The following is a 25772-nucleotide window of genomic DNA, read 5'->3' as shown; positions in this document are numbered from 1 at the left end:
GGGGTTGTTGAACAGAATAATTACACACTAGACACAGGTGAAATCATAGAAGCTTTAGACCAACACAGTTCATACAAATATTTAGGGTTTCAACAATTACGACAAATTCATCAAAATCGAACAAAAACCGATATTATTACAAAGTTCACCCACAGACTAAACACACTCCTTCGATCACAACTAAACTCACGCAACATTACAAAAGCACTTAACACCTACGCGATACCTTTACTTACCTACTCCTTTGGAATTATCAGCTGGACCAAGACTGACCTACAAAAACTGCAGCGCAAAATAAACACTACAATGACAGCCCATCGGAAACATCACCCACGATCATGCATTCAAAGAGTTACGCTGCAAAGAGAGGAAGGTGGTAAAGGTATCATAGATATTTCCAACTTGCACAATAAGCAGATAATTAGCCTAAGAAAGTTCTTTTTCGATCGTGCACAACACTCCACATTACACTCCATAGTCACACAATCTGACACCCGTCTCACTCCACTCAACCTCCATGATAGGAACCAACAACGTAACGAAAATATAACAGACACCAAAGACAAAATAACAGCTTGGCAGCGGAAGTCTCTCCATGGAAGGCATCGCCACGACCTGCAGCTACCCCATGTCGACAAAAAAGCGTCGAACGCGTGGCTGCTGCGGGGCGAGCTGTTCCCTGAGACTGAAGCCTTCATGATCGCAATTCAAGACCAGGTCATCGATACCAAAAATTACCAGAAACACATCATCCGCAGATCCAACACCACGACAGATTTTTGTAGACATTGCCACAGTAGCTCTGAAACAATTCAACATATCACTGGCGCATGCAAGTCCATAGCTCAAACAGATTATAAACACAGACATGATCAGGTAGCTGCTATAATACATCAGTACATAGCCTTTAAACACAAATTTATCTCCGAAAAGCAACCATACTACAAATACAAGCCACAATCCGTTTTCGAAAATGACAGCTACAGGATATACTGGGATAGAACTATTATAACGGACAAAACAGTACACTACAACAGACCAGATATAACAGTATTAGACAAACATAACAAATCAGTAACCCTCATAGATATTGCCATATGTAACACCCACAACTTACTTACCACACATACAGACAAGACTACCAAGTACACAGATCTTTCAGTTGAGATTAAAACACAGTGGCAGGTTCATAACGTAAAGACTGTTCCGATCATTCTCTCCACAACAGGCGTTATTCCAAAAACACTTCATGCTAGCCTCCGCGCTCTCGACATACACCCATCCGCATACACACTCTTACAGAAAGCAGTCATCCTCAATACATGCCGCATAGTACGTAAATTCTTATCCATGTCATAGTTTAAACGTTATTTAAAAAGCACTTGGCTTAGGCCCGTGCGATATTTTACCTCCTATGAGAGATATTGTTAGCAATAAGAAAACAATAATAATAATAATAATAATAATAATAATAATGGTTACATGATACTTGGCATGTGCCCGTATCATGAACCAAAAAAAAAAACCGACTAAGTCGAGATTATTCTTTAAAATAACAAAATAATAAATAATAATAATATGTGTATATGTGTAATATTTTTTTTCCGTGTATCTGTTTTCTGTATCGCTTACTATGTCTGGTGTACAATAAAGAGTCTTTGTATTGTATTGTATTGTATTGTCACTGTATGAGAGCTGTTTTTACACAAGGCCTCCTGATATTTTGTAAACAAGTACATAATACTTCTTTGTTATTCAAGATAATAATCTACACATTATTAGAACCAAACAGGTAAAACATAATATGGCAGAAAGGAAAATTTGACGGCTAGCTACAAATATTATTTTCACCGTGACTGAATATTTTGCTAATAATGTTATGCCGGTTATGTGACTTATTTTCTATAAACCTGTATGATAGATAGATAGATAGATAGATAAAAACGTTTATTTGGTACTGCAAACACACACAATCAAGATTAGATACAAGGATACAAAACATCAGTCCAGACTTAAAAGTAAACATTTCATATTGCTTGTGTGCGCTGCAGTGCAAAAGGGCCACGGCTCAGTGGTCAACATTGCTCAGGGGAGCAAAACACTGATTTTACGCCACAACCCAGAGGATCGGGAACAAATGTTTTTAAATTTAATCATTTTACGATTCACACGCATAGTATCATTCACTCATTCAGTTAGTTCACATGGGCAAGCACTCGTGAATCGACCTGTATTATTTACGATTACGAACAACGAACGCTATTGGTATTTGGTCTTTAATTTTTTTTGGTCTTTTTTTTTGGAAGTATAAAAGTTAATTTAACTTAAGATCTTCAATATTCATCCTTATATAGTAATCCACCCACAGTCATGGCACGTGTTCAACATAGTTTATCAGTTTTTAAAAAGTCATTGTTCCCTCTTGTTTGATATATTATTTAAGCTCTTAAAAAATATTTCGATACCGTCGCTCAGCTCCACCAGCCACTACAAATGTATGTGATGAAAAATGAAAAACTTCAGCAGATAATTATAATACATTATACTTTTTTTCGTCACCCTAACAGTGTTATAGAACATATTGGTTGTAGCTACATGTATAGGTATATTGATTAATAAATAAATAAGCAAATTTCAGATAAGTTCTGCGAATTGCCAAGCTATCAACCAGCTTGTACCTAAATCAGCGCTGGGGTGTTTTTAACGCTTCAGCATTATGCAGAGCCAGTGTCCGATTCACAACCGCAATGACACATACCTTTGTGTTGTTTTTTTTGTACCTAATAATATTGTTGTCTTGTGTTGTGAATAAATGTATTTTCTTTCTTTCTTTCTTTATTTCTAAATAATTGCCATCATGGCATCCAATGCTATGTAATAACAGACCTCGACACCACGCGGCTTACTGGTGGATGTCACTCGACGGCAATCCTCTCGCAGTTTCCCTCAACTTTCCAATTCGCGGACATCTTTTTTTCACAATATCCAAAGCGACGGAAAAGTTGAAACGCGAAGTTTCCATGGTTCTCGTCAAATTTTAATGTCATTTGCGGAAAATTATGGGGGAGCAAAGTGGAAATATTTCAGTGTCGCCACTTTTGGATTATTATGGAAAAATACGAGGTTCGCATTTGTGTTGAATAATTTCTATAAGCTTTGGTACCAAAAGGGCTGTTTTGAATACGTTGCATTGAACGAAAAGTATTTGTATTATGTTAAATTGTATTTAAAAAATCATTTTTAGGCAAGGAAAAAAAAATGTATTTTCATTTTATACCAATTAAACTCCTCTATTTTCTTTGGGGTAGTTTAATAAATCAATCCCACTTATATTATAAATGCGAAAGTCAGTAAGTCTGTTTGTTTGTTTGTTTGTTTATTTGTTTGTTACTTCATTACGTCTAAATAACTGAACCGGTTTAGATGAAATTCAGAATACAGATAGTTTGCGTCCCGAGAAAGTACATAGGATAGTTTTTATCTCGGAAAATTCCACATTTCCCGCGGGATAGTGAAAACCGAATTCTACGCGGACGGAGTCACGGATAACGGCTAGTAATCAATAAACCAAAGTGAACATCTAGTACTTCTAGATCAAGCATGGACTAACTTAAAATAATACCCAATTTTTATTAAGACTTTATTCAGTTCCTGAAAGGTCTTAATTAAAACGTCGGATTATTTTGAGTTGACACTGTCTTGATCTAAGAGTATATTTGCTGTTGAAACAAATAAAGAAAGTATATCATGTTAAAACTAAAACTATCTACACACATGTAATTTTCTACGTCTGATAATATTCCATTTTAAAGCATGACATAATATGTCTAAATCTTCAACGTTTTGGCCATATTTCAACTTATTTCTAGATACAGACGTATTATTTAAATGACTGCATGAATAATTGCCTTGAAGCTTGGGGGAGGCCTATGTCCAGCAGTGGACGTCTTTCGGCTGACATGATGATGATGATGATGAATAATAGACAAAAAAGACTACATTTCTGAAGACATTTTGTAATTTCAAGTAAAGTCAAGAACTGATTATAATAAAAGTGGTAGCTTCTTTATTAGCTTGCCAAGCTGGCTGTAAGTTTTATTTTTCAAAACGTCCAGGTTCGATTCCCGGACTGAGTACAAGTTTTTTAAATGTATGAATGCAGTTTTTCTTGTCATTAAAATCGATGACATGGTTTCTAAGAACAGATCTTCGTGTGTCTAATAGTTTCAGACTTTCCCATACTGGCCGATCTAAATGTTACAACCTGTATAATGACATAAAGAAAATTAAACGTGAACTTTGCTTGATTGACTTTCAATTGAAATTGTGAAAATAAAAATGGCGCCATTTCATGATATGCCTAAATTTGGCCAGGGGTATCACGATGTGCCTGCGAAACAATACGGCAGATCGATTAGAGCAACGCATTCGTCGATATTCCTAGCTTTTTAAAAAAAGAAAAATTTACGACGAGCGAAGCGAGGAGTGGTTAGTATGAATTGTGACCACTACGCACGAGCAGAGCGAGCGAAGCGAGCGTGCCGCTGGAGCGGCCGGCGAAGTGCCAGAACCGATATGGCGGCGTTTCATGATATGCCTAAACGTCACTAGGCAAATCGATAAACGGTAAGTTTTGAACGATATGGCGGATGTCCCTTAGCCAATTCATGAAATGGCACCATTTCACTACACATATATATTTGCAGCTCCTTATAAGTTATCGTTGTTTTATGAATACTATATTTTTTTCAATATATTTATTCTGAGAGGAGGCCTGTGCCCAGCAGTGGGACGTATACAGGCTGGGCATCATCATCAGATGATGATTCTTTTTTCTTTTTCCTAGTAAGACAAGTCGAATCTGTACACAGTTCCTTTTAAAGCTGATGTTACTCATCGTCTACGAACGGCTGGTAGACACAGAAATAGATTAACCGTTTTGTATTATTTTCACAACCATGCTGTATGTATAACGCATTGGAGCAAATTTCAAGTACTTTTTGTATTTATTTGATTGATTCTAAGTATGTTTAATGGATGCACTTACAAATACCTTATTAAATTAAAATTTATTTCAAAGTAGGTAGAGCCTTTCTAATTTAAAATGACGCGTCCCTCACTCAACAAAATCAGTTCAGTAACCGCCATAACCTAACAAGGATTGAGCTCCCCGTTGGACTCAGGTGGTTTATTGTAAGATTTGTTGTCTAACTAGTCACAATAATAGTCATAAGTCATATATAATTATTAATATTAATGATGAACTGATTTAGTTGAGTGAGGGACGCGTCATTTTAAATTAGACAAACTCTACATGTAAACTTAAATTAAATTACAATTAATGCGTGCCATTTTTACTAATGTTTTAAACTTTCGCGATATTCACGCATAACTATAACAACACCTGCTACTTATCATGCTTTATGAAACGAGTAATAATTACCTGAAACGACTTCAGTATCTACTCGTTACTGGCCACTGCAATGTGACCGAAACGTCGAAGTAATTATTATACTCCCTTCCTCTTCGTAAGCGTGATAAGTCCCGGGTGTTGTAGTAGTTATAAAACACAAATTGTCCATCCTTTGACGCATACGCATCGTTAAAAACCCTTCCTCATCAATTGAACTGCCATTTAAGCCTCGCCTTTATTGTACTTGACTCACCGCACGCTGCACAATTGAAAGTTTCCTTTATCTTCTTTTTAGTTTTAAAAATGTTGAATCAGCAATTTTTTTTAATTGACCAAAGAAAAATACGCATCCAATATTTCCTGACTATCTAATTGACGAAAAACCTAAAATTAGTTTTTTCAGAAACTAGTTTATTGAATTAAGAACTTTCATACTTTATTAAAATTAAACCAAAAAGATACTAAAGTATGGTTCCGGAGTACGAAGAATTTCGCGCAATGACCTTCACTACTTGTCTCTTCACTCGCGCGTGACTATTTGACGTCGCATTCTTACAAATTCATCTGTGCGAGTGCGACGGCGAATATTTACGAGCGAGCAACAGAGACCCATAGTGAAAGGTCATTGGACGAAATTCTTCTTTCTCCGCGAATGGACTTTATACGGTTATTATAATAATGTATTACCTTATGCATAAGTAAGTTTCAATTAACTACTTAAAAAGTCCTTTCCGTCATTACAAACGAATAAAACTGCTCCCTAATTCTATCCACACAGTGTTTAAGAGAGCATAATAAAAATATGCTACACAAGACATAACATGATCTGCGCACGAGTGTCATACACAACGGAACTTGGGTTAATGCGCCGGACCCCCTGCAGTTTCCGTTCCGAAAATAGACTTATATAAATAGATATAAATGGCGGGTCGCGTAAGTGCCGAGTTAAATTGACATTACTTTGACATATGCAGCTCGTAACGTAACGGGTGTCCATTTTTAACCCCAAAGCTGTCTGTAAGTTGGTTAGATTATATCATTTAATTGACACCTTGTATAGAGATACTTTTACCGTTTTTAGACGTTAGATACGATGGGTCACTAGTAGAATGACTAGATCGCAAAATGACCACATCGCTCATAGTCTACATCTCAAAATGACCGACTCCCAAAATTACTTTATCTCATCTAGTCAACATCTCATACTGTCTGAGTCGCAAAATGACTACATCGCTGCTAGTCAACGTTTCATAATGTCAGAATCGTAAATGGCCTTTATCTCATCAAGTCCATATCTCACAGTGTCCAAGTAGCAAAATTACCACATTGCTACCGGTATCGAGGCAAATAAAATTCAACAATTAGGTGTGAATCTAGTACTTATAAATGATTCACCCGATTGTTAGGGATTGTAGGGAAAAAAGCGTACATCGCAAAGATGGACAAGTAACGTGATAAATAATGAATTATAAATAGGAGGGGCACTTTTGGTGGGTAAAATAGGTACTTAATAAAAAGGTATACCTACTTTGTTATATGACATATCCAATGATAATGCTTGTGATGAGAATCTCAAATATAATTATTTCTTTAAATTTTAGGATAAATGTTTTAAAATGTATGGTATTAAAGAAAACATACGAAAATGTAATATTTTTAATCCTTATTGCCAAAACTAATGTACCTAGTGTAGTTTAAAAAAAAACAGAAACAGTTCTACAAGTATATGTTATATACAAAAACCTAGGTAAAATATAAGGTATTTAAAATAATAAAATACGTAATATAGGAAACTTCCATAATGTCTGAAAAACTACGGAACCCCCATCCAAGCGAGTTTAATTCGCACACGTCCGGTCTTCCTTCAAAAATATACTATTTAATGTTGTACTAAGTAATGACAAATTCTATCATAAAGACTTTAATAACCGTTGAAGCATTGAATAAAGACAATAAATAATGAAGCTATGGCAAGGATGGATAAAGGTCGGAAATCGAGAATTTGGAGCCGGGCAAGGAATGGGGTTCATTCCTACTGTGCGTTCATTTCCGTCCAGGGGTCGGGCGGAGTGACTCCATGATATAATGATAAGTCGATTATATGACACAATATTTTTCCCTTCTCTTTTTTGGGTTACGTAGTTCTAACAAAGAAACCTTGTAGTTTGACGTGGTCAGTCTGTCGTTTAGCTTAGTTATATAAAATTGGCGAATTAGCGAAATTAATCCGCGGGACGCCATGTCACGTAACGGAGTTTTTTTCAAAATGGCCGCGTCACCTGACGGTAAGTTTTAAATATGGCGCTCGCGCCCCAATGGATACTGAAAAATCTTGATACTAAATAGAGCACAAGTGGCCGGTAGCGATTTGAAAAAGAGAAAGGTGTTTCGTAATGACAGTTCCTTTTGGATTTTTTCACGATTAGGTTCAACCCGTGGCCGCAATCTCCTCTTATACCCTGCGTTTCGTTCCAAAAGTTACCATTAAAATTTATAAATCCTACTAATATTATAAATGTGAAACTTTGTGAGTATGTGCGTGCATATGTTTGTTACTCCTTTATATAGTGCACGGCCGCTAAGAAGTCAATCCTGATACATTGCACAACTTTCTATGAAGTTCTATTGTTAATGTCAACCATCGAAAAAAATGCCATACTTACTACTCTGTCGCACGTAATAAAGTAAGCATTGCATTTTTGTCTATGATTCATATTGTTAATATTCAGAAACTTCATAGTTTTGCAATGTGTCAGGATTTACTTCATAACGGTCGTCGATTATAAAATGATTGTCCAGGACAGATTTGACAGAGTGTTGGTGGTCGTCGGTCAAGGATACGAAGTGAACCTGCATGATGGATGGCTGATGGCGGTGCAAACCGCGTCAAGATCCGCTGTGTGGTTTAGGAGGAGCTTGCGGATATACAAACAAAAGCAGAAAGCGACATTGTTGCAATATGTAAATATTATATTGTCTAGCAATAGCTGAGCTAGAAACCCTAATTTGGTAATTGAAAATGAAAAAGAAAAAGTATTTACAGTTTTTTCTTAAATTAATATTGTCTTATCTCTAACATGTATATCAGAGCACCGGGCTACCAGTGCTGAGATAACTTTGGTACCATCAGCCGAGTAAGTGGTCTATAAATTTTTAAACAAGTTCCTATCAAATGAATACGAGTATGTCGCTAAAGTCGAACTTTCAAGTTGACAGACACATCCATTATCAACCTTAGGGTGGTAGACCACATATTTTGACTGATGGTACCCACACTAAGCATGTCAGTATCGCGGGGACCAATAACATTATAGTTTCTCCAAATGTTACTATGCCGGCTGACAGATATTATAAACTAAAAAAATATATTTTATTTTTATTTCTAATAAACTAGCTAGGTCCCGCGGCTTCGCCCCCGGTGTAGTTTTTTTTTATTTTCCTGACAGTAGCAAAACACAACAAAATGAATTAGCGAAATCGGTCCAGCCGTTCACGCGTCATGCCGTGACCAAGGGAAATAGGGATTCATTTTTATACATGACATTTAATAAGAGTTTTAACTGTACAAATGTGTTTTTTTATGTAAACTCAACAGTTTGGAAGTTGGACAATTGCTAATTAATAGAATATTAAATGGATATAGTTAAAAGACTATTCGGCATAATAACCTCGTGTAGGTAACCATCTGCCAAATAAGTGGTCTATCAATTTTTAAACAAGTTAATAAGCATGTCTCTAAAGTCGAACTTTCAAGTTGACAGACAAGTCTATTGGCGTTAGGTATTGTTTTATGACATGCAAACGATTATCAACTTTAGGGTGGTAGGCCACATATTTGGTTTATGGTACAAGAAATCAGACATAACAGTGCCTTCTAACGGGAGGTTGGTCATAAGCATAAGATAACCTGAGGCCGTATTGTGCCCGATCGCATTCTCCGTCTCTTTCTACCCTCGTCGTATCCCGTTTGACAGAAAGAAGTGGTGAAAACAATTGTGATCCAAGTGTGTTAACAATAATGCCCGGTTCACATTATTAAAGTAAATTCGTACAGTAGCATGCGGTGCTTGAGCGATCTTGTGTAACTCGTTTGGATTGTGACCCCGCAATGTATAGCTACTGGCACGATTTTACTGGAATAATGTGAACCGGGCATAAGACAACTGGACTTACCGCCTTTAACTGCCGTGCCTTGTCGAACAGTGCAACCCCACTACCCTTTTCTAAAAGCGTCGTGTGGCTTATTCTTCGTTTAATTAAATCCATCTAATTGGATTCCGGGCGGAATGGTCGAATCCGTCATTGTCGAGAGCTACAGCAAAATTTCAAATCTAGCTCGATTGGTTTCGGTTCGTATGTTAACAGTGTTGAATGCTTGAATGTCTCCGGAAAATGGGAATTGTGGACAAAGCTTCAATATATTCGTATTTAAAGATGTTTTGGAATAATCTAGCTAGAGTTCGAGCTAGAATTCAATTCAATTCAATATTTATTCATGAACAATACAGTGATTGTGTTTGATTTTACATACTACATGCACTTTAATAATAGAAGTATATACTATGACTAGGATGATGTACATATCTTTGGTTTACAATTAATAAAAACTAGTTTTTTATTCTTGTGCAAATATTTCTTCAATGCTATAGAAGCACCCTCTTAAGAAATATGTTTCCATTTTTTACTGAACGTGACACAGCTTGTAATCATTTTTAAGTTAGTGGGAAGCTTATTAAACATTTTTACTGCTTGGTTTCTTGTACAATGCTTCTCTATCTTGCGCTTACGACAGAAAACAAGTTTTAAATGTTTCGTGCGCGAAAGTAAACGCAACTTTTGTTCCTCAGTAGTCTCATATTTTGTTATTTTATTCACGAACGCAGTGAGTAAGACAATTACATTCAGTTAGTATATATATATCTAACTTGATCTTTAGCTAGAATTTATGATAAAATCCTGAGAAATATGAACAGATTAGAGCCTTGCTTATAACCAGCCAGAACTTGACCTCTAGCTAAGTTTTTTATTTCAAAAAAACATGTGACGTATAAACAGAATTTTACCCATTTTAAATTGGGTATTTTTAAAATGGGTAAAATTGGAGTATACGAGTGCCTACTAAGTAATAATGAAAATCTTTCAAAGAATTCCTCCTGAATGAGATCTAATGGTGTCTCATTACCATACGTTTGCTTTACACGCGTCTTTCTTATTGTAGCAGCCTCATTATACTTCCTTGTGTGGTCTGTAATTACGGAACCCAGTTTTTATTTAAGTAATTCAAACAGAAGGAGTTTTTATTGTCGTTAAAAATAAAATAGCTTTTTTGGGACACCACTAAAACATTTTTAATAGCAAAATAATAAATGCTTGTGAAATCCATAGAAGTAATTACAAAAAATATGCATCTTATTGTGTTTATTTTTAACCCTCGAGTCCCCGACGCAAAAAAGGGTGTTATAAGTTTAATCGCTATGTGTGTCTGTCTGTGGCACCGTAGCTCTTAAACGGATGGACCGATTTCAATGTTGTTTTTTTATTTGAAAGCAGGGTTTCTAGCGATGATTCTAAGACATTGTTTCATCAAAATCGGTTCAGCTGTTTTTGAGATATTGAACTTTGAATTGACAAAGTTGGGGTTTTTCATACTTTTAGTTGGTTAGGTTAGTCTCTTCAGAAGAAAAGAAAGTTCTTATTAAATACTAGTTTAGCTCTAGGTACATGTTTCGGTTGGTTACAATATCATTTAATATGAGTGAGTCTAAAGGTAGTTTCATATTCAAAAGTGACACTTCTACCAATTTTTAGGGCTCCGTACCCAAAGGGTACAAACAGAAACAATTACCAAGACTTCGCTGTCCGTCCGTCCGTCCGTCCGTCCGTCTGCCACCAGGCTGTATCTCATGAACCGTGATAGTTAAATAGTTGAAATTTTCACAGATTATATATAACTATATATATTTTATGGGGGCTTTATGCTAATGTCCAATGAATGTATAGATGGTACGAAACCCTTGGTGCCGCGAGTCCGTCTCGCACTTGGCCGTTTTTTTCTTTATTGCAAGGGTTTCGCAAGGCGAATAAATTTAGACTCTTTTTGAATCATCATCATCATCATCATCACCATCCCAGCCTATAAACGTCCCACTGCTGGGCACAGGCCTCCTCTCAGAACAAGAGGGCTTGGGCCATAGTTCCCACGCGGGCCCAGTGCGGATTCGGAACTTCACACACACCATTGAATTGCTTCGCAGGTTTGTGCAGGTTTCCTCACGATGTTTTCCTTCACCGCAAAGCTCGTGGTAAATTTCAAATGTAACTCCGCACATGAATTTCGAAAAACTCAGAGGTGCGAGCCGGGGTTTGAACCCACGACCCTCTGCTTGAGAGGCGATAGGTCAAACCACTAGGCCACCACGGCTTCTTTTTGAATACAAGTTAATAATCGAACATGTTTTTTTTATGTTTTCGAAGGTTTTAGTAAATTACAATATGATACAATATTATAGTTTTTTTTAAACAAATCTTTTTCCATCATGGGTGACCGATCTTTTGAACATTAAACTTATTTCACAATGACTTTGTACCCATTTAGGCGCTTCGCACTTTTTGTTCACATAAAATTTTATTTTCTTCTCATAATTAGTTTTGTGGCAAAACAGCTAAAACGTTTTTTTTTTCATATAGAAAAAAATCTAATCCTTCACACTACTAACCCATATTTTTAGAAAAGCTTCTATTTCTTATTATTTTTAGCTATCGTATCCATTTACTAAAGCTGAACACCAAGCTAAAACTTCTAAGAATACATAACTTACTCGGATTTTTGTAACCAACAAGTTTTGGCAAGCATAACTGTCTGCACAATCTGCCAAACTTAGCCAACTGAATCTTACAAACTGATTTATTCCGCTTCCAATTCCATTCTATTTTCAAAATCACTGATCGAGTTTGCGCCGGAGCAGGAAACGCCTCCCCCACTTCCTGTGACGTCAGCGAGTCATCTGCCAACTGCAACGGTTTTCATGTTTGAATAAAGAAGTTGGAAATGCCGTTGGAATAAACAAGTGGATAAAGTTTTTCCAAATACGGTTCGGTAACGTCAAACTGTTTAAACGGGGTTTTCACGTCATGAGCAAAATCATCTAAGTAGCAATCACAAAATAAAATATAAGGAAGAAAAATTATATAAACAGTTTGCCTTAATCTGTTTGTCTTTGTCAGTACAGTAAGTAGTTTGCCTTAATCTGTTTGTTTGTCAGAGCGGCGGCGCGCAGTGCGCGTGTTGCAGCAGCCGCTGAGTCGCGTTGCTCCGGAGACGAAGGGCTACGGATTAGCCGGAAACATGTCGAGCTAAACTCGATTTAAGACGTGAGTTATCCGGGTCATTATATTTAATATGAGTACAGTAACTATCTAAAATGATCCCATTTTGCGCACATTTTGCTTAGGAGAGGGATTCTGCTGACACTGGATATTCATAGATACCCTACAAATTTGTAGGAAGCCCTCGGTGCGCGAGTGCAACTCGCCACTTGGCCGATTTTTTATCTTTATTATTTATTTTCTAACACACTAATGATTTGTGGTGATTTAAGTAAGTGCATTAGTATTGTATAGTATTGTTCTCCTCGAAATGAAATCTCTTCATTTGGAACAAGTGTTATTCAGCTGCTAAATATAAATGATGGAAAGCTCTCAAAGTTCTTAGTGAGACTTACTGCCGTTTAATTAAAAAAGTTAATTGGGTAGTTTAATTTTTCAATACTTTAGAAACCTGAGCGTAAGAAGCTTAATGCAGTGGCAGCGAAGGAGCTGGCAGAAATATGGAAAGAGATTTAGATTTATTTATTAATATTCTTTTTGAGCGAATTCGGTCTAGCTATGTGAATAAACTCGTTGAAGTGGCAATGAGCAGGCCCTATAGCACGGAGAACAGATGGTCTTTAGGGCTGAAAAGTTATCGAATGGTGACCGCGGATCGGTAAGCGTGGCGTAGGATGTCAACCACCGAGATGGATGGATGAGCTGGTTAAAGCCGCGTGTTCACGGTGGATGCAAGCCGCTCCAACTGAAGCAACTAAAGGTCTATAGGGGAGGTCTACGTCCTACAGTGGACGTCAGCCAATCTGTTATTTAGCTGTGACGCATCATAGCACTAAAATCAACGTCTGACTATTTGTAATAAAAAAATAACAAGCTGTGCGTCAAACAGAGAAACTTAGGGGCTGTTTCACCATCCATTGATTAGCGTTAACCGACAGTTAAATGTGATGCCGTCTCCGTCTATTCAAACAAAACTAATAGAGACGGCATTACACCTAACCGCCAGTTAACACTAATCAATGGATGGTGAAACAGCCCCATAGTGTAGAATAGTGAACAGATTCAAAATCGTCAGTTCTCTGTTCGCTCATAATTCAAATGTTGAGCAATTATAGCAATATTGGACTCTCGTTCCTCTGCTAGGGCATATCGAGAAAGAAATAAATGTTGAATTTTATTATTCACGCTATCCTGACGGGGTTCTTGTTGATTGAAGTGTTTAAAATAAAGGAGAAGGTTATTAAAGGTCCTGCAGGGCTACTATGAAACTCGAAACTCGAAGTTCGTATCTAACCGTCCCTCTCGCTCGCGTATTAAATAGTACAAGTGTTAGAGGGACCGCACGACACGAACTTCGAGTTTCGAGTTTCGTCGTAGCCCTGCAGACATTGTTAGCGTGAAGAACAATTTTACAGTAGGTAGATTCTACTGACAAATCACTAATGGCGAAAACTATTAAGCTTACTTTTACACTTAAGTACTTTTCGTGCCGTTCCTGATTTAAGAATAGAACGGAGTGATTAATTGAAAAATTGATATACCTGTCTCTTTTTCAAACGCTTTAATACGAGAAGTATGGCGCTACTTGCTTGTGACGTCACATGCAAGTATGTCTTTCTCCGTCTAATCTAGGGTTCAAACCTTTCTAACTTTGTTATTAGTAAAGGTAGCTTAAAAATTGTTTCTCTTCGATAACAGGCATTATGAAGTTTTAATTTATAAAACATGTAAAAAATAGTCAAAAACCGTATTAAGAAATAAGGAATGTCGTCTGTGCTTTGCTTACAGATTATCCGTTCATGCAGTTAACGTTGGTGATTACGAGACATACTTTATATAAGTACTTACAAAAACATGACCGGTTTACAAATGTGAAACAGGACTAGTTAGACATTAAATACAGGAAGGAGAGAGTAAACGCTGCTCCCGTCAACAAGATCTTTGTGGCAAAACCTCACCTCCACATTTTTCATGCCCATGGCATAATCGATGTGGTGAAATAGAAAATTAAAATCCAAACTCTTTGTAACGTGAATTCTTTGTCGTGTAAATCCGATGGGGTTCTTCTAAATTCCGCACTGATTCAAACAAGGGTATTGTTATGAGATTTTAATTTGGTCCCTTTGTTTCCGTGCATACCGCTTAAATATTTGATAAGGGGTTGTTTGCTAATTCTTTTATTGTTCAATCCTTTTATGGTACGCTGTAGTATGTGATTGTTTTTACGAGTACGTTTTCATTTAATTATTTTTGATTAGAGTCTGACAGGACTGAATTTCGTCATAGAAACGAATTTCAGTTCTGCTTAAGTTATTCATTACAGGTGGTAGGACCTTGTGCAAGGTCCGCCCGGATTGCTACCACCATCTTGCTTGCTAATCCTGCCGTGAAGCAGCAGTGCTTGCACTGTTGTGTTTCGGCATGGAGAGTAAGACAGCCGGTGAAATTACTGGCACTTGAGGTATCCCATCTTTGGCCTCTAGGTTGGCAACGCAATTGCAATACCCCTGGTGTTGCAGGTGTCTATGGGCGGTGATGATCTCTTACCACCAGGAGATCCACTTGCTCCTTTGCTATCTAGTCGAAAAAATATATCTGTATTATGTCTTTGGGTGACACTCTTTCCCGGCCCGGATAATACCGACATGGAAATACCAATTCCTTTTTATACTGTATTTCCATAAAAACTGACATTTATTTATTAATTTATTAAAATTACATTTGTACCCCTACAGCTAATAAAGCCAAAACGACACAAACTTTCAATACTTAAAATAATATCTAGGTGAGTTACGCTATAGAGCTCGCAGGCATCGGATCTTCCGCCAAACATGAGCTTCTATGGGCGTGTACACGAAAAACAGGGTCGGTATTTCCATGTCGGTGTTATCCGGGCCAGGAAAGAGTGTCCCCATGTTTTTAATTCAAAATTCAAATTCAAATTCAAATGATTTATTCAGTAAATAGGCCGCAATGGGCACTTTTACACGTCATTTTTTTAAACTACCAGCGCTTTCGGAAAGACCATCATTGTCAAGAAGAATGCGCCGCAAGAAACTTGGCAGAGTAATTTTTTCATAAAAATATAATTACAAATAAAATACTTAAAAACTATATTATACCATTAAAGAAAAAAAATACAAAAAATAATAATAAAAGAAATACAGGGATGTATGGGGTCCCTTAGTTACAATAATGAGACAAGTTGTTATAGAACTTGAATTCGACGTTTGAGATCCCGGGTTCTTTCCAAAAATCGGGAACTCCATGACTTTTTGTAAATCAACATTACGAATGGTTATTTTAACAAGTGGAGCTGACACCCGAAAGGATAGTCATCTGAAAACGGTGCGTAACGAAGGATATAACAACAATTGATATAATTTTCATTTGATATAATTTAATTTAAGTATCTTAAAAACCAAACTTATTTCTATTGTTATTAATTCAATTTGATGTACTTTGGATTAAGATTAAGCTCCTATCCATTCAAATTATATCAAATATTGTTATACCGATCATTCAAACCCCTCTGAAAAAACAGGAGTGACCCTGTAAGGACCTACGATAGCTGACGCGGTTCACACGGAGCGGGTTGACGCCTTTGAAAGATAGTATGTGCAGCGCTTACTACACGCGTGCATCGGATTTGACCTGTACCCGCACCAACAGCTGGGTGCTCGTGCCAGCTAGCGCAGTGTAAGCCCGAAGGATTCTGTCTATGACACTCGTTTGTGTACAGCCACTTGCATTAATATCTGCCATAACGAAGTGGAGCTACAAACAAAGACAGAAGGCATCCAAATCGTCTTCCCACCAGTTTAGCTAAGCCAGCTTATAAAAACCGGCTAAGAGCGTGTCGTACACGCCCAAAATAGGGTTCCGTAGCCATTACGAAAAAATAAGTAATACTTTTCTAAGAATTTCGTATTTTATACGGAATCTTCCAAGTTTAGGTATATTTTATTTATACCTTAGGCTGCTATTTACTCTTAAACTACTGATAAATCTCGAGCAAACTTAGCCGTTATAGTTTTCCTTGAAAGTTTGATATATTTATTACTATCCTAAATTTATTAAAAAATTTCCACCAACCATTTATTCAACTTTTTTTAAAGGGGGGGGACGCTCGATTTTAATGAAAATTTGCACTTTAAAGTTGAATATTTCGCAAACATATCACTGTATCGAAAAATCGTCTTAGCAAACCCCTAATGGTTTTAAAAGACCTATCCAGCGACATCCCACACTATAGGGTTGGATGAGAAAAAAAATCACCCCCACTTTACGCCTATGGGAGGTACCCTAAAAAAATTTTTTTTTTATTTTCTTAAAGTACTATTTTGTCGGCATAGTATTTTATTATTTTAACGGTACTAACAAAGCTGGATCACTAAAATCACTGTGTTGTATTTCGCCATATTTTTATTCTAGATTTTTTTTACTTTAAACTTTACTTTCACGCAATTTTACACGGTTTTCTGTTGAAAAAAAATTTACGTGATATTTGTGAAAACCCCCCCTCTCCCCCAAGTGAGATTTGGAAAGATTTTACTTGACCCCCTCCCCCCCTTGAAGACCTCACGTAATTAATGGATGGCCCCTTATGCTACGTTACTTTGTCACGAATAAACGATTTCTATTTCTATTTAACCCTATAAACAGTATTCCTAGTTAAAACAAGTAAACACTGCATAGGACCACAGCTCTACGGTTACGTCGATTCCCGGACATTATGCATCGCGGAACGCAGGCGTGATGGGAGGAGAGCCGCGCGCATTACTTTTGCCGCTAGTGGTGGACATTGTGTCGATATTACTCACGTTACAAGGGTATCGGTAAACATGAAACTACCGTGAGACTCACTCATATTAAATGATATTGTAACGGATAACTCACGTCTTAAACCGAGTTTAGCTCGACATGTTTCGGGCTATTTCGTAGCCTTTCTTCTCAGGAGCACGCGACACGCACACTACGCGCCACCGCTCTGCTCGCGCGACGCTAGCTAAACTCGGTTTAAGACGTGAGTTATCCGTTACAATATCATTTAATATGATATCGGTAAAATTGCATGTTAAAACTTTAGTACAAACAGTAGAGTTAAGACGAAGCTAGATCGATTGTTCCTCCTCGAAAACTCTGACAATCATTAGAGAAATCATTAGAGCAGTTTCCGAAATTCCCGAAAGTAACAAGAAAAATAACAATATTTTTTCATTTTAAGATAATAAAGTATTACTTACTAAAAATATTGAATAGAAACAAACGCAATAGACTGTAATTTTTTAAGCTAAATGTATAAAACTTATCTTCATACGTTATTATAATATTTTTCATCAAATTTAACTAAAACAAAACCAATATAAAAAAACCCATCGTTTAAATGACGGAATTCTAAAATGCCAAAGAAAAAATTACAACTGAATTATCTTTCTTCTTTGAAGTCGAAAAAAGAGCTTGTAACTAAGGATCCGCCTGAGTCAAGGTTAAATTCAAAATGTTCTATTAAATCATTCGTCAAAAATTAACGAGTTCATCTTAAACCGTTCACCGCTCGTAGCGCCTCAACGGGGAAATAATTTGCTATTACAAGCGCACATACTAAGCCGTCTTTCCAATTTTCCAAAATAAACAAACCACCCTGGATCTGAGCGTGGCAGGATAAGACTGGCCTGCGCGTTGATTAGCATTTTTTGGTAGGGCTCCGTACCCCAAGAGAAAAACTTAAGTAGCCCTAAGGTACAGTATCGAATCGAGAGAATCGTGGATTCGAATCCAAACTCACACCTCAGACTCCCACCTCGGTTTTTCAGAATTTATATCGAAACTACAGTTCATTAAAAAGATCGTTATCGTTACATAGACAACAAATACGAAGGGTAAAATTAAATAAAATAAAAAAAATACGCTGTCGTTGTATTGTCCTCCTATACGTCTATGCTAAAAACTTATTTTTAACTATAGTTCCAATATTATACGCAATACTTAGTAATCTGATACATACTTAGTATCAGATTTGCCTTCAACGGGTTCCGTTCCAGCGTATTGCACCTGGCCGGTTATTTGATTTTTGCAAAAAAAATTGAAATTTGTGTGCAGTCCAAGAGAGCTCAAATGTGTGGTTATTTTTGGGATGTCATCATTTACGTTACAATAACATAGTGTGATTGTGAATAACATAAAATATATGTACAACTTAAATATGATAAATATTTTTTTTTCAAAAATCACGGGAAGTAGACTTAAGTAATAAACGAAACATTTATTTTTATTTTGCGGGACCTGTGTAATTTTCCGGGATAAAAAATATCCTATCTATGTAAAAGTAGGATTCATCACAAATCCATAATTTACTTATCATATTATCTCTCTGTGTAGTTTTCTGTATCGCTTACTATTTACGGTCTACAATATAGAGTCATTGTATTGTATTGTATTGTAGGTATACTGTTTTGTATGAAACAGTAACAAATATTACGACTCAAAATGCAAACAAAAACGTATGTACGAATTACCTACACTTCCACGCACTATTGAGTAAGATTTTTGAATAATTTTAAAAGAGAGTGAGTTATATTATTGTTTCAAATTAGGAATTTTACCGAGAATCTCTACCAAATTAGACTTAGGGACACATAAATACTTGTTCGATCAACATTCATGCATCAATGACAACTCAGCACATAATTTATTGCGTTGGCGCCGAGCAGTCTCAGGGGCCACAGTTCACACGATACAGCTATAATTTCAATCAGACCGTATATTTTCTGTGACAACATACTTTAGGCAAAAAGGTTTGTTTAGCTGGGGTTGGGAACGAACGGAATGACTGATTGGAGTCGTTTCGATGCGGTTAAGATGATGAATGACGGAGAATTTACTTGTCGTACTTAAGTAGCTTTTACCCGAAACTTTGTTTGTTACCCGGTTAATCTTTACATTGGTTACATGAGACAAGGGGAAGCCGGAGTGGTATGGACTGAAGAATCAGATCACCATTATCAAACCGGGCACATTTTGTACAATCAACCGATTTGATGACAACTAAATTCAACACGCACCAAATCTCGACACAGATCAACCCATTATCTTCTTTTTATTTCTGCTTTATATTTATAAAGCAAGGATTTAGCGTCTTTTTTGAAAATAGGTACCTGTTGCTCAATTGATACGACGAATGACATTACCAAAATCTCTTTGAAGTAGGAAATATTTGAGCCCTTACGATTACTAAGGGACTTTCACATTAATAATATTAGTAGGCTGATAATTTACCGATATCAGATACGCTATTAATTTGCGATTTCAACCGGAACGATTGTCAATTAAAATTTAAATGATGTTCTGGGGAGCAACGGATGGAATTAATTTTAATACTCATCCGATCCTAATCTTACACGTCACTGACGATTCCTGGCAATATATTCAATTTGTGGGGGAATACAAATTCACAATTTATTTGGTAATATAAGTACATCAATGTTTGGATGGTAGGTACGTGTATTTACAAGGACGACTATGTTTAAAGAGCAACTTGTTTATCTATTATATATCTATTACTTACATAAAATTGTTTGCCCTGGCTGATTCATCATCGCTTAGCCGAAAATACTGGAGTCAGAAACTTGAAATTTAGCAGATATATTTCTTGAGGGTCAAGGAGACCACTAAGAAGGATTTTTTAGAAGTTCTACTACTAAAGAGATTAAATAGGGGTTTAAAGTTAGTTAGAACATAAATTAGTTAGTCTGCTCTCATAACTGACCTACTGTTTGTTCTGCAACTTTTCAAAAACATGACCAGTATAAATATTTTTCATACCAGTTTCAGTCTGCAATACACTATTAGTTATTCTGTGGCAATACGGTACTAAATTGACAGCACATATTTATCTTAAAAATATGTCAATTGTCAAATTATTTAAAGGCCCCCCCGTACCAAGGAAATATTGCTTTTGTACCATGAGACAATCACCAACACTGAAAACACCGCTAATGATTTAACGATAAATTACATAAATTCAAGCTAGTTGAAAAGTTACAAAACAAAAATACCTAGTTCACGCGAGCAGAATTAAACATTGCATTTAAAGCGCTATGTTCCGAGGCATCTTGTGTAAACATAAAGCTGCATTTCACAAACGATTTGATATTATATACTAGTTACAATTAAACTGTGGTTTTTCTCGTCTAAATTTCTTCATATTGTGACACATATGATACCCGCTAGGCTACGTCATTCATTTTAAAATAGTAATGCTTTTAAAGCTAATGTTCATCTGTGACAAGTTGTCACTTAGAAAACGTTGCAAAGGAAACTGCACTTAGTAAAATTGGCCGCTTCATACGTCCTGAAACAGTATGAAAAATAGACTCTCATGTAATAGGTTAAGTGTGGGTTTTGAACTTAATGAAAATGAGGGTAAATTAAGTGAGGGCAAGCTAGAAATGGAAAATATTGACTGTTATAAAGTAATGTGGCCTAAAATAGCTGGATACAGTTTTTTGAAACCTACTTTTAAAGTTTTTACTGTTTAGCAGATTTTTCTTCGATTATATGCTTTAAAGCTAAAAATATAAAGTCGATTTCAATAGAATCTAAAGCTAGATAGTCTAATAGGGTTGTCATTCATGCTGGTGGGTACATCAGGATATATCCCGGTCAGGTATTGTCCTAGTTTGAAAATTTTTGGGGCTTGAATTGAGGCTTTTTGTCTTTAGATGAAAACTACCTCATCAAATACATACATTTGCAAATGTGAACAGAGTTAAGTGATAATAATATGCGCACGATATTCAACTTCGCAGGCAAACGCATTTAGATCGCAGTTGGTGCCAAGCACTGTGATAATCTTAAAAATATTATATATAGTCGATACAACATTGTAAAATAAATTAGATGTTTTCTGCTACCTATGTCAATATAATTATGTTAAATAAAAATTATGACAAATTAAATTTTAATTCCACGATTATTTACTTACACATTTTTTTATTTGTAAAGTAACTGTCTGTTTTATTTTTTCGTTTAATTTAGCAGTTTTATTAATTTACGACCAGCAAAAACCAGCTCCAGTAATTTTAAATTTACCTTTGCATTACTAATCAGTCTTCATAAACGACGTCTTCTTCTTATTACGTTACTAAGTCTTCAAAACGATGTATTTATTTATTAATCAATTACTCTAAATCACTGACTGGCTAAGCAGAGGCAGGATTTTCCCGTTACGATAAATAAAGGACCTATTATTTAGTCTTCTGTCAATTCATTAAGTTTTACGAAGTTAATCGCAGTTCAGCAGGCATTTATCATTTTATTTAGTTGAAGGCTTTAGCTAATCGAATTTTAAATATTTATTTACAATTTGAAGCCTTCAAATGAAATATGAACAATTATAATTCCAGACTGGCTCTCAACCAGTCGCACGTCGTGACGTCATGCGTAACTATAATTTCATTTTTTTTATTTAATTGACAAAAAAACATACTTGTCCAATTAATTAACTAACTGAAATAATTACTTTGCTCACCCACGACCTTAAAATAGCTACGTTTATGTAAGAAATGTGTGTTCATAAAATTCCTCCAACTCCACAATATAAGAACACACACAAATCCATCTATCACCACCACCACACTGTACTGACGCGTTTCGAACTCACCCAGAGGTCATCTTCAGAGCAACACAACCGTTCACCATACTACCAACATCTGCAAGTCAACATTTGCAGTCTACATCTGGTAGCATGGTGTCCAATAACTGACACACTTGTTATAATTTTTTAGGCATTGTGAAGTCAATACAATAACTGAGAAGAAATAAAAAAAAAGCATAGGAAACCATAGAAGCATTGGCTAGTTTCCTTGATGAACCAAATGCAAACTGAATTCCAATTAATCGAGCACACTCTAGTATCTGTTAGCACTAATGCTAATTAATGAAATATCTATTAGCATAGGAACTCCTTCCAGTACGAAATTTGCTAATTCAATGCGTAATATATTAACTACTCAATGGAGTGGTTAACCATCACTTAAGACTACAAAATGAGATGAACACACGTAGAAATTGCGGCGCAAAAGGAGCACGCATGCTTGAAGAATCCAATATGTACCTAGTTTGGTTTATGTAAATTTCAGTTTTTTTTTTAATTTATGACGGTGGAAGCAGTCTACACTTCCACTGAACGTAGATAATAGTTAGTGTTTAGTGTTGTAACTAAGGGACCCCATACATCCCTGTATTATTATTATTATTATTTTGTATTTTTTTTTATTTAATTGTATACTGTAGTTTTTAAGTATTTTATTTGTAATTATTTTATGTTGAAAAATGACTTTCTGTCAAGTTTCTTGCGGCGCATTCTTCTTGGCAATGATGGTCTTTCCGAAAGCGCTGGTAGTTTAAAAAATGACGTGTAAAAGTGCCCATTGCGGCCTATTTATTTAGAAATTGAAGCGTAATGTTTTTCGGGGCTACGTAGTTCTGACATGGAACCACAGATATAGATTACACTAGATTACGCAAATGCATCTACTTCGCGTGTCCGAACCCCGACCAAACGTCGGGGTTGGCCCCATACAAAGACTGACCGCTAACTGACTAATCATGACTAGTGACTGACTCGAGCCCCACGGCACGGGCGGGCGGCGCATTGAGAATTCACATCGCTAATTCGCTTTTGAAACGTACCAGTAGATATAAAAAAGTGACACGGTTGGTTTTCATACAGATTGAGGTGTTTGCGTTATCTAGTGTAATATATATCTGTGCATGGAACCCTCATAGTTTTAATTTATTAATCGAATCAGATGATATTTTGCGGAGGTCAATCGTCATTGTGGGTAGTTTGTTTGAGAAAAATAAAGTTACTGCATTTTTTGCCCAGATGAAAACTGATTGTCGGTTGTGATTTTTTTAGTCCAGCTGAAAACTGAATGCCAATATTTAGTTCTTACTCTTTTATCACAATGGAATGCTAGGTAAATGCCTAATAGCTGACTTCCCGCTGTTGGACTGGTTTCCAAAAAAATACATTGACTTTTAAGATTTTTCCGCCATTTAAACTAAAAGTTACCAGCATATTCGATGAATTTATTCAGAATACTCGGCTTCTTATTAGGTGCTTCCAAAATGCAGGGAGTGAACGGAGCTTTCTGGAAGCCTTGTATAATGTGCCTGCATTACTGGTAAATGAGTTACACGCCTCACTGAATAGTAATAAGGCTTCGCATCTCAGAGTTTAGTACTAACGCACATCTTTACTACACTTTATGTGACGGCTTATTTCCGTTGGGTGTTTATGTTGACGACATTCTATATCATGTTTGTAGATGAATTATTAGATAGTTCAGGTTATATAATATCAGAGCTTTATGTTAAATTTAGTATGGAAATATGCTCATTCTTGTTGAATTCTACCTCTAAACATGTTTGTTATTTCCTAGTAACATAAATGACCAAAATTAGAGTAGGTAACCTGTTACGAGTATATCTCATTGTTTCATGACTTGCATATTATCTGAAATAGGACAAGTGAAGTTAAACAAAAGCTTTTAATGTTGATTTATCGCGTAATTTATAACCTCTAGATTTAGAAATAAAGAAAGAAAAAATAATTTTACGTCCGGACAGCTTAATGGTTAGAAACTCTGACTACAAGGCTAGAGTTCTTGTTTTCAATCCTCCCGTCAGACCAGATGTTTATAACAAGAATGTGGATATTTTTGCTCAAGTCTTGCATGTTAAAATATTGATTAGTATTAAATTTATCTATTTAAGTATGTTGATTGGTACAGTGGGTATCAGCGTAGTGTGGTGATGGCGATGTGTATATCCTTGTATTCTTACAGCGTGGAGGCGGAAGAGCTGCACGAACACATATGTTGCAGAGACCTGGCTATCGTACAGTCGCCAACAGATATTTCGGAGCAACTAAAGTGGTCAAAAATATCGACACATGCATTCTATTATAAAGGTATTAGAGTTCATGTACCGATATTTTTGATCACTTTGGCCGCTCGAAAATATCTGATGGCGACTGTACACAATAGCTTTGCTTGATTTGGCATTAATATAATGACTAAGTTAAAAGGAAAACTTAGTTTAAAGAAGTCTATCTAAGTTATATGATCTTATTATGTCACATCTAGAAGACCGTTAAGTTTGAGCAACAAAATTTAATAAAAAGCCGTCACCCTGCGGCCATTTTCTACAAACGCATTTTTTTCGAAACTCAGAATCCATTGTCTCGGAACCTTTAGTTCCCCGGCCCAGTTCTGTGTACTGGCATAAATAAGGCATATTAATTATAACAAGTACAATTTCAAGTGGGGCTTACTAGCTTAAACAAGCAACTTGATACTCATACTCCGACCGTCAATGTACTGCTCCGAATTTTAAATCCTTTATAAGAATCAATTAGCCGTTTCTATAGCATCTTTTCATCACGTATTTGTATCCAATTATGACCTTTAAATTAAGGGCACATTAAGTGCACGACGTACAGTAAGGACCGTCAGTCAAATAAGTGGTCTATTCTATCGATTTTTAACCCTTTATAGATCAAAAGTCATAATCGGCCGTGCGACGTTTGACGATCGTTATCCACAAGACTCAAATTACCACATTCACATTCTGTTATAATCTATTCAAAGCCTTAAGAAGTTATTGGATAGATTATGAAAAATTTGTCGCGAAAAAAACCTTGCTCTAAAAAGGTTAAACAAGTTCCTATCAAATGAATATTGTCGCTAAATTCGAAATTTCAAGTTGACAGACACGTCTATTGACATTAGTTTTATGACATGCAAACGATTATCAACTTTAGGATCGTAGACCACCATATTTGGCTGATAGTAATTACGAAGGGCTGCGACTCATTTTTCTTCGTCTCTTCTAATTCGCTACACTCTTGTTGACAAACTTTGTGTGCGTGTGCCGGATGTAGTGAAAGATTGCGTACCTCATGATGGGAATGTGCCCGGAAAGCAAAAACCAGGTAGACTTAAGATGTCTTGGCTCCGTAATA

General features: G+C 36.2%; 2 protein-coding genes across 5 annotated transcripts in view; both read left to right on the top strand.

Moving 5' to 3' along the window:
• Positions 1–25772, top strand: part of rols (zinc-RING finger and ankyrin repeat domain-containing protein rolling pebbles) — a 377175-nt gene that overhangs the window by 96413 nt on the left and 254990 nt on the right. The window lies entirely within an intron of this gene.
• LOC141436536 (uncharacterized) lies at positions 307–1359 on the top strand. Its single transcript, XM_074099541.1, has one exon. The coding sequence runs from the start codon at positions 307–309 to the stop codon at positions 1357–1359; it is 1053 nt and encodes a 350-aa protein (XP_073955642.1).

Source organism: Choristoneura fumiferana, chromosome 16 (assembly GCF_025370935.1).
Source record: "Choristoneura fumiferana chromosome 16, NRCan_CFum_1, whole genome shotgun sequence".
Classification (NCBI taxonomy): domain Eukaryota; kingdom Metazoa; phylum Arthropoda; class Insecta; order Lepidoptera; family Tortricidae; genus Choristoneura; species Choristoneura fumiferana.
Note: the sequence above shows the minus strand (reverse complement) of the source record. Positions and strands in the feature narration are given on the sequence as shown.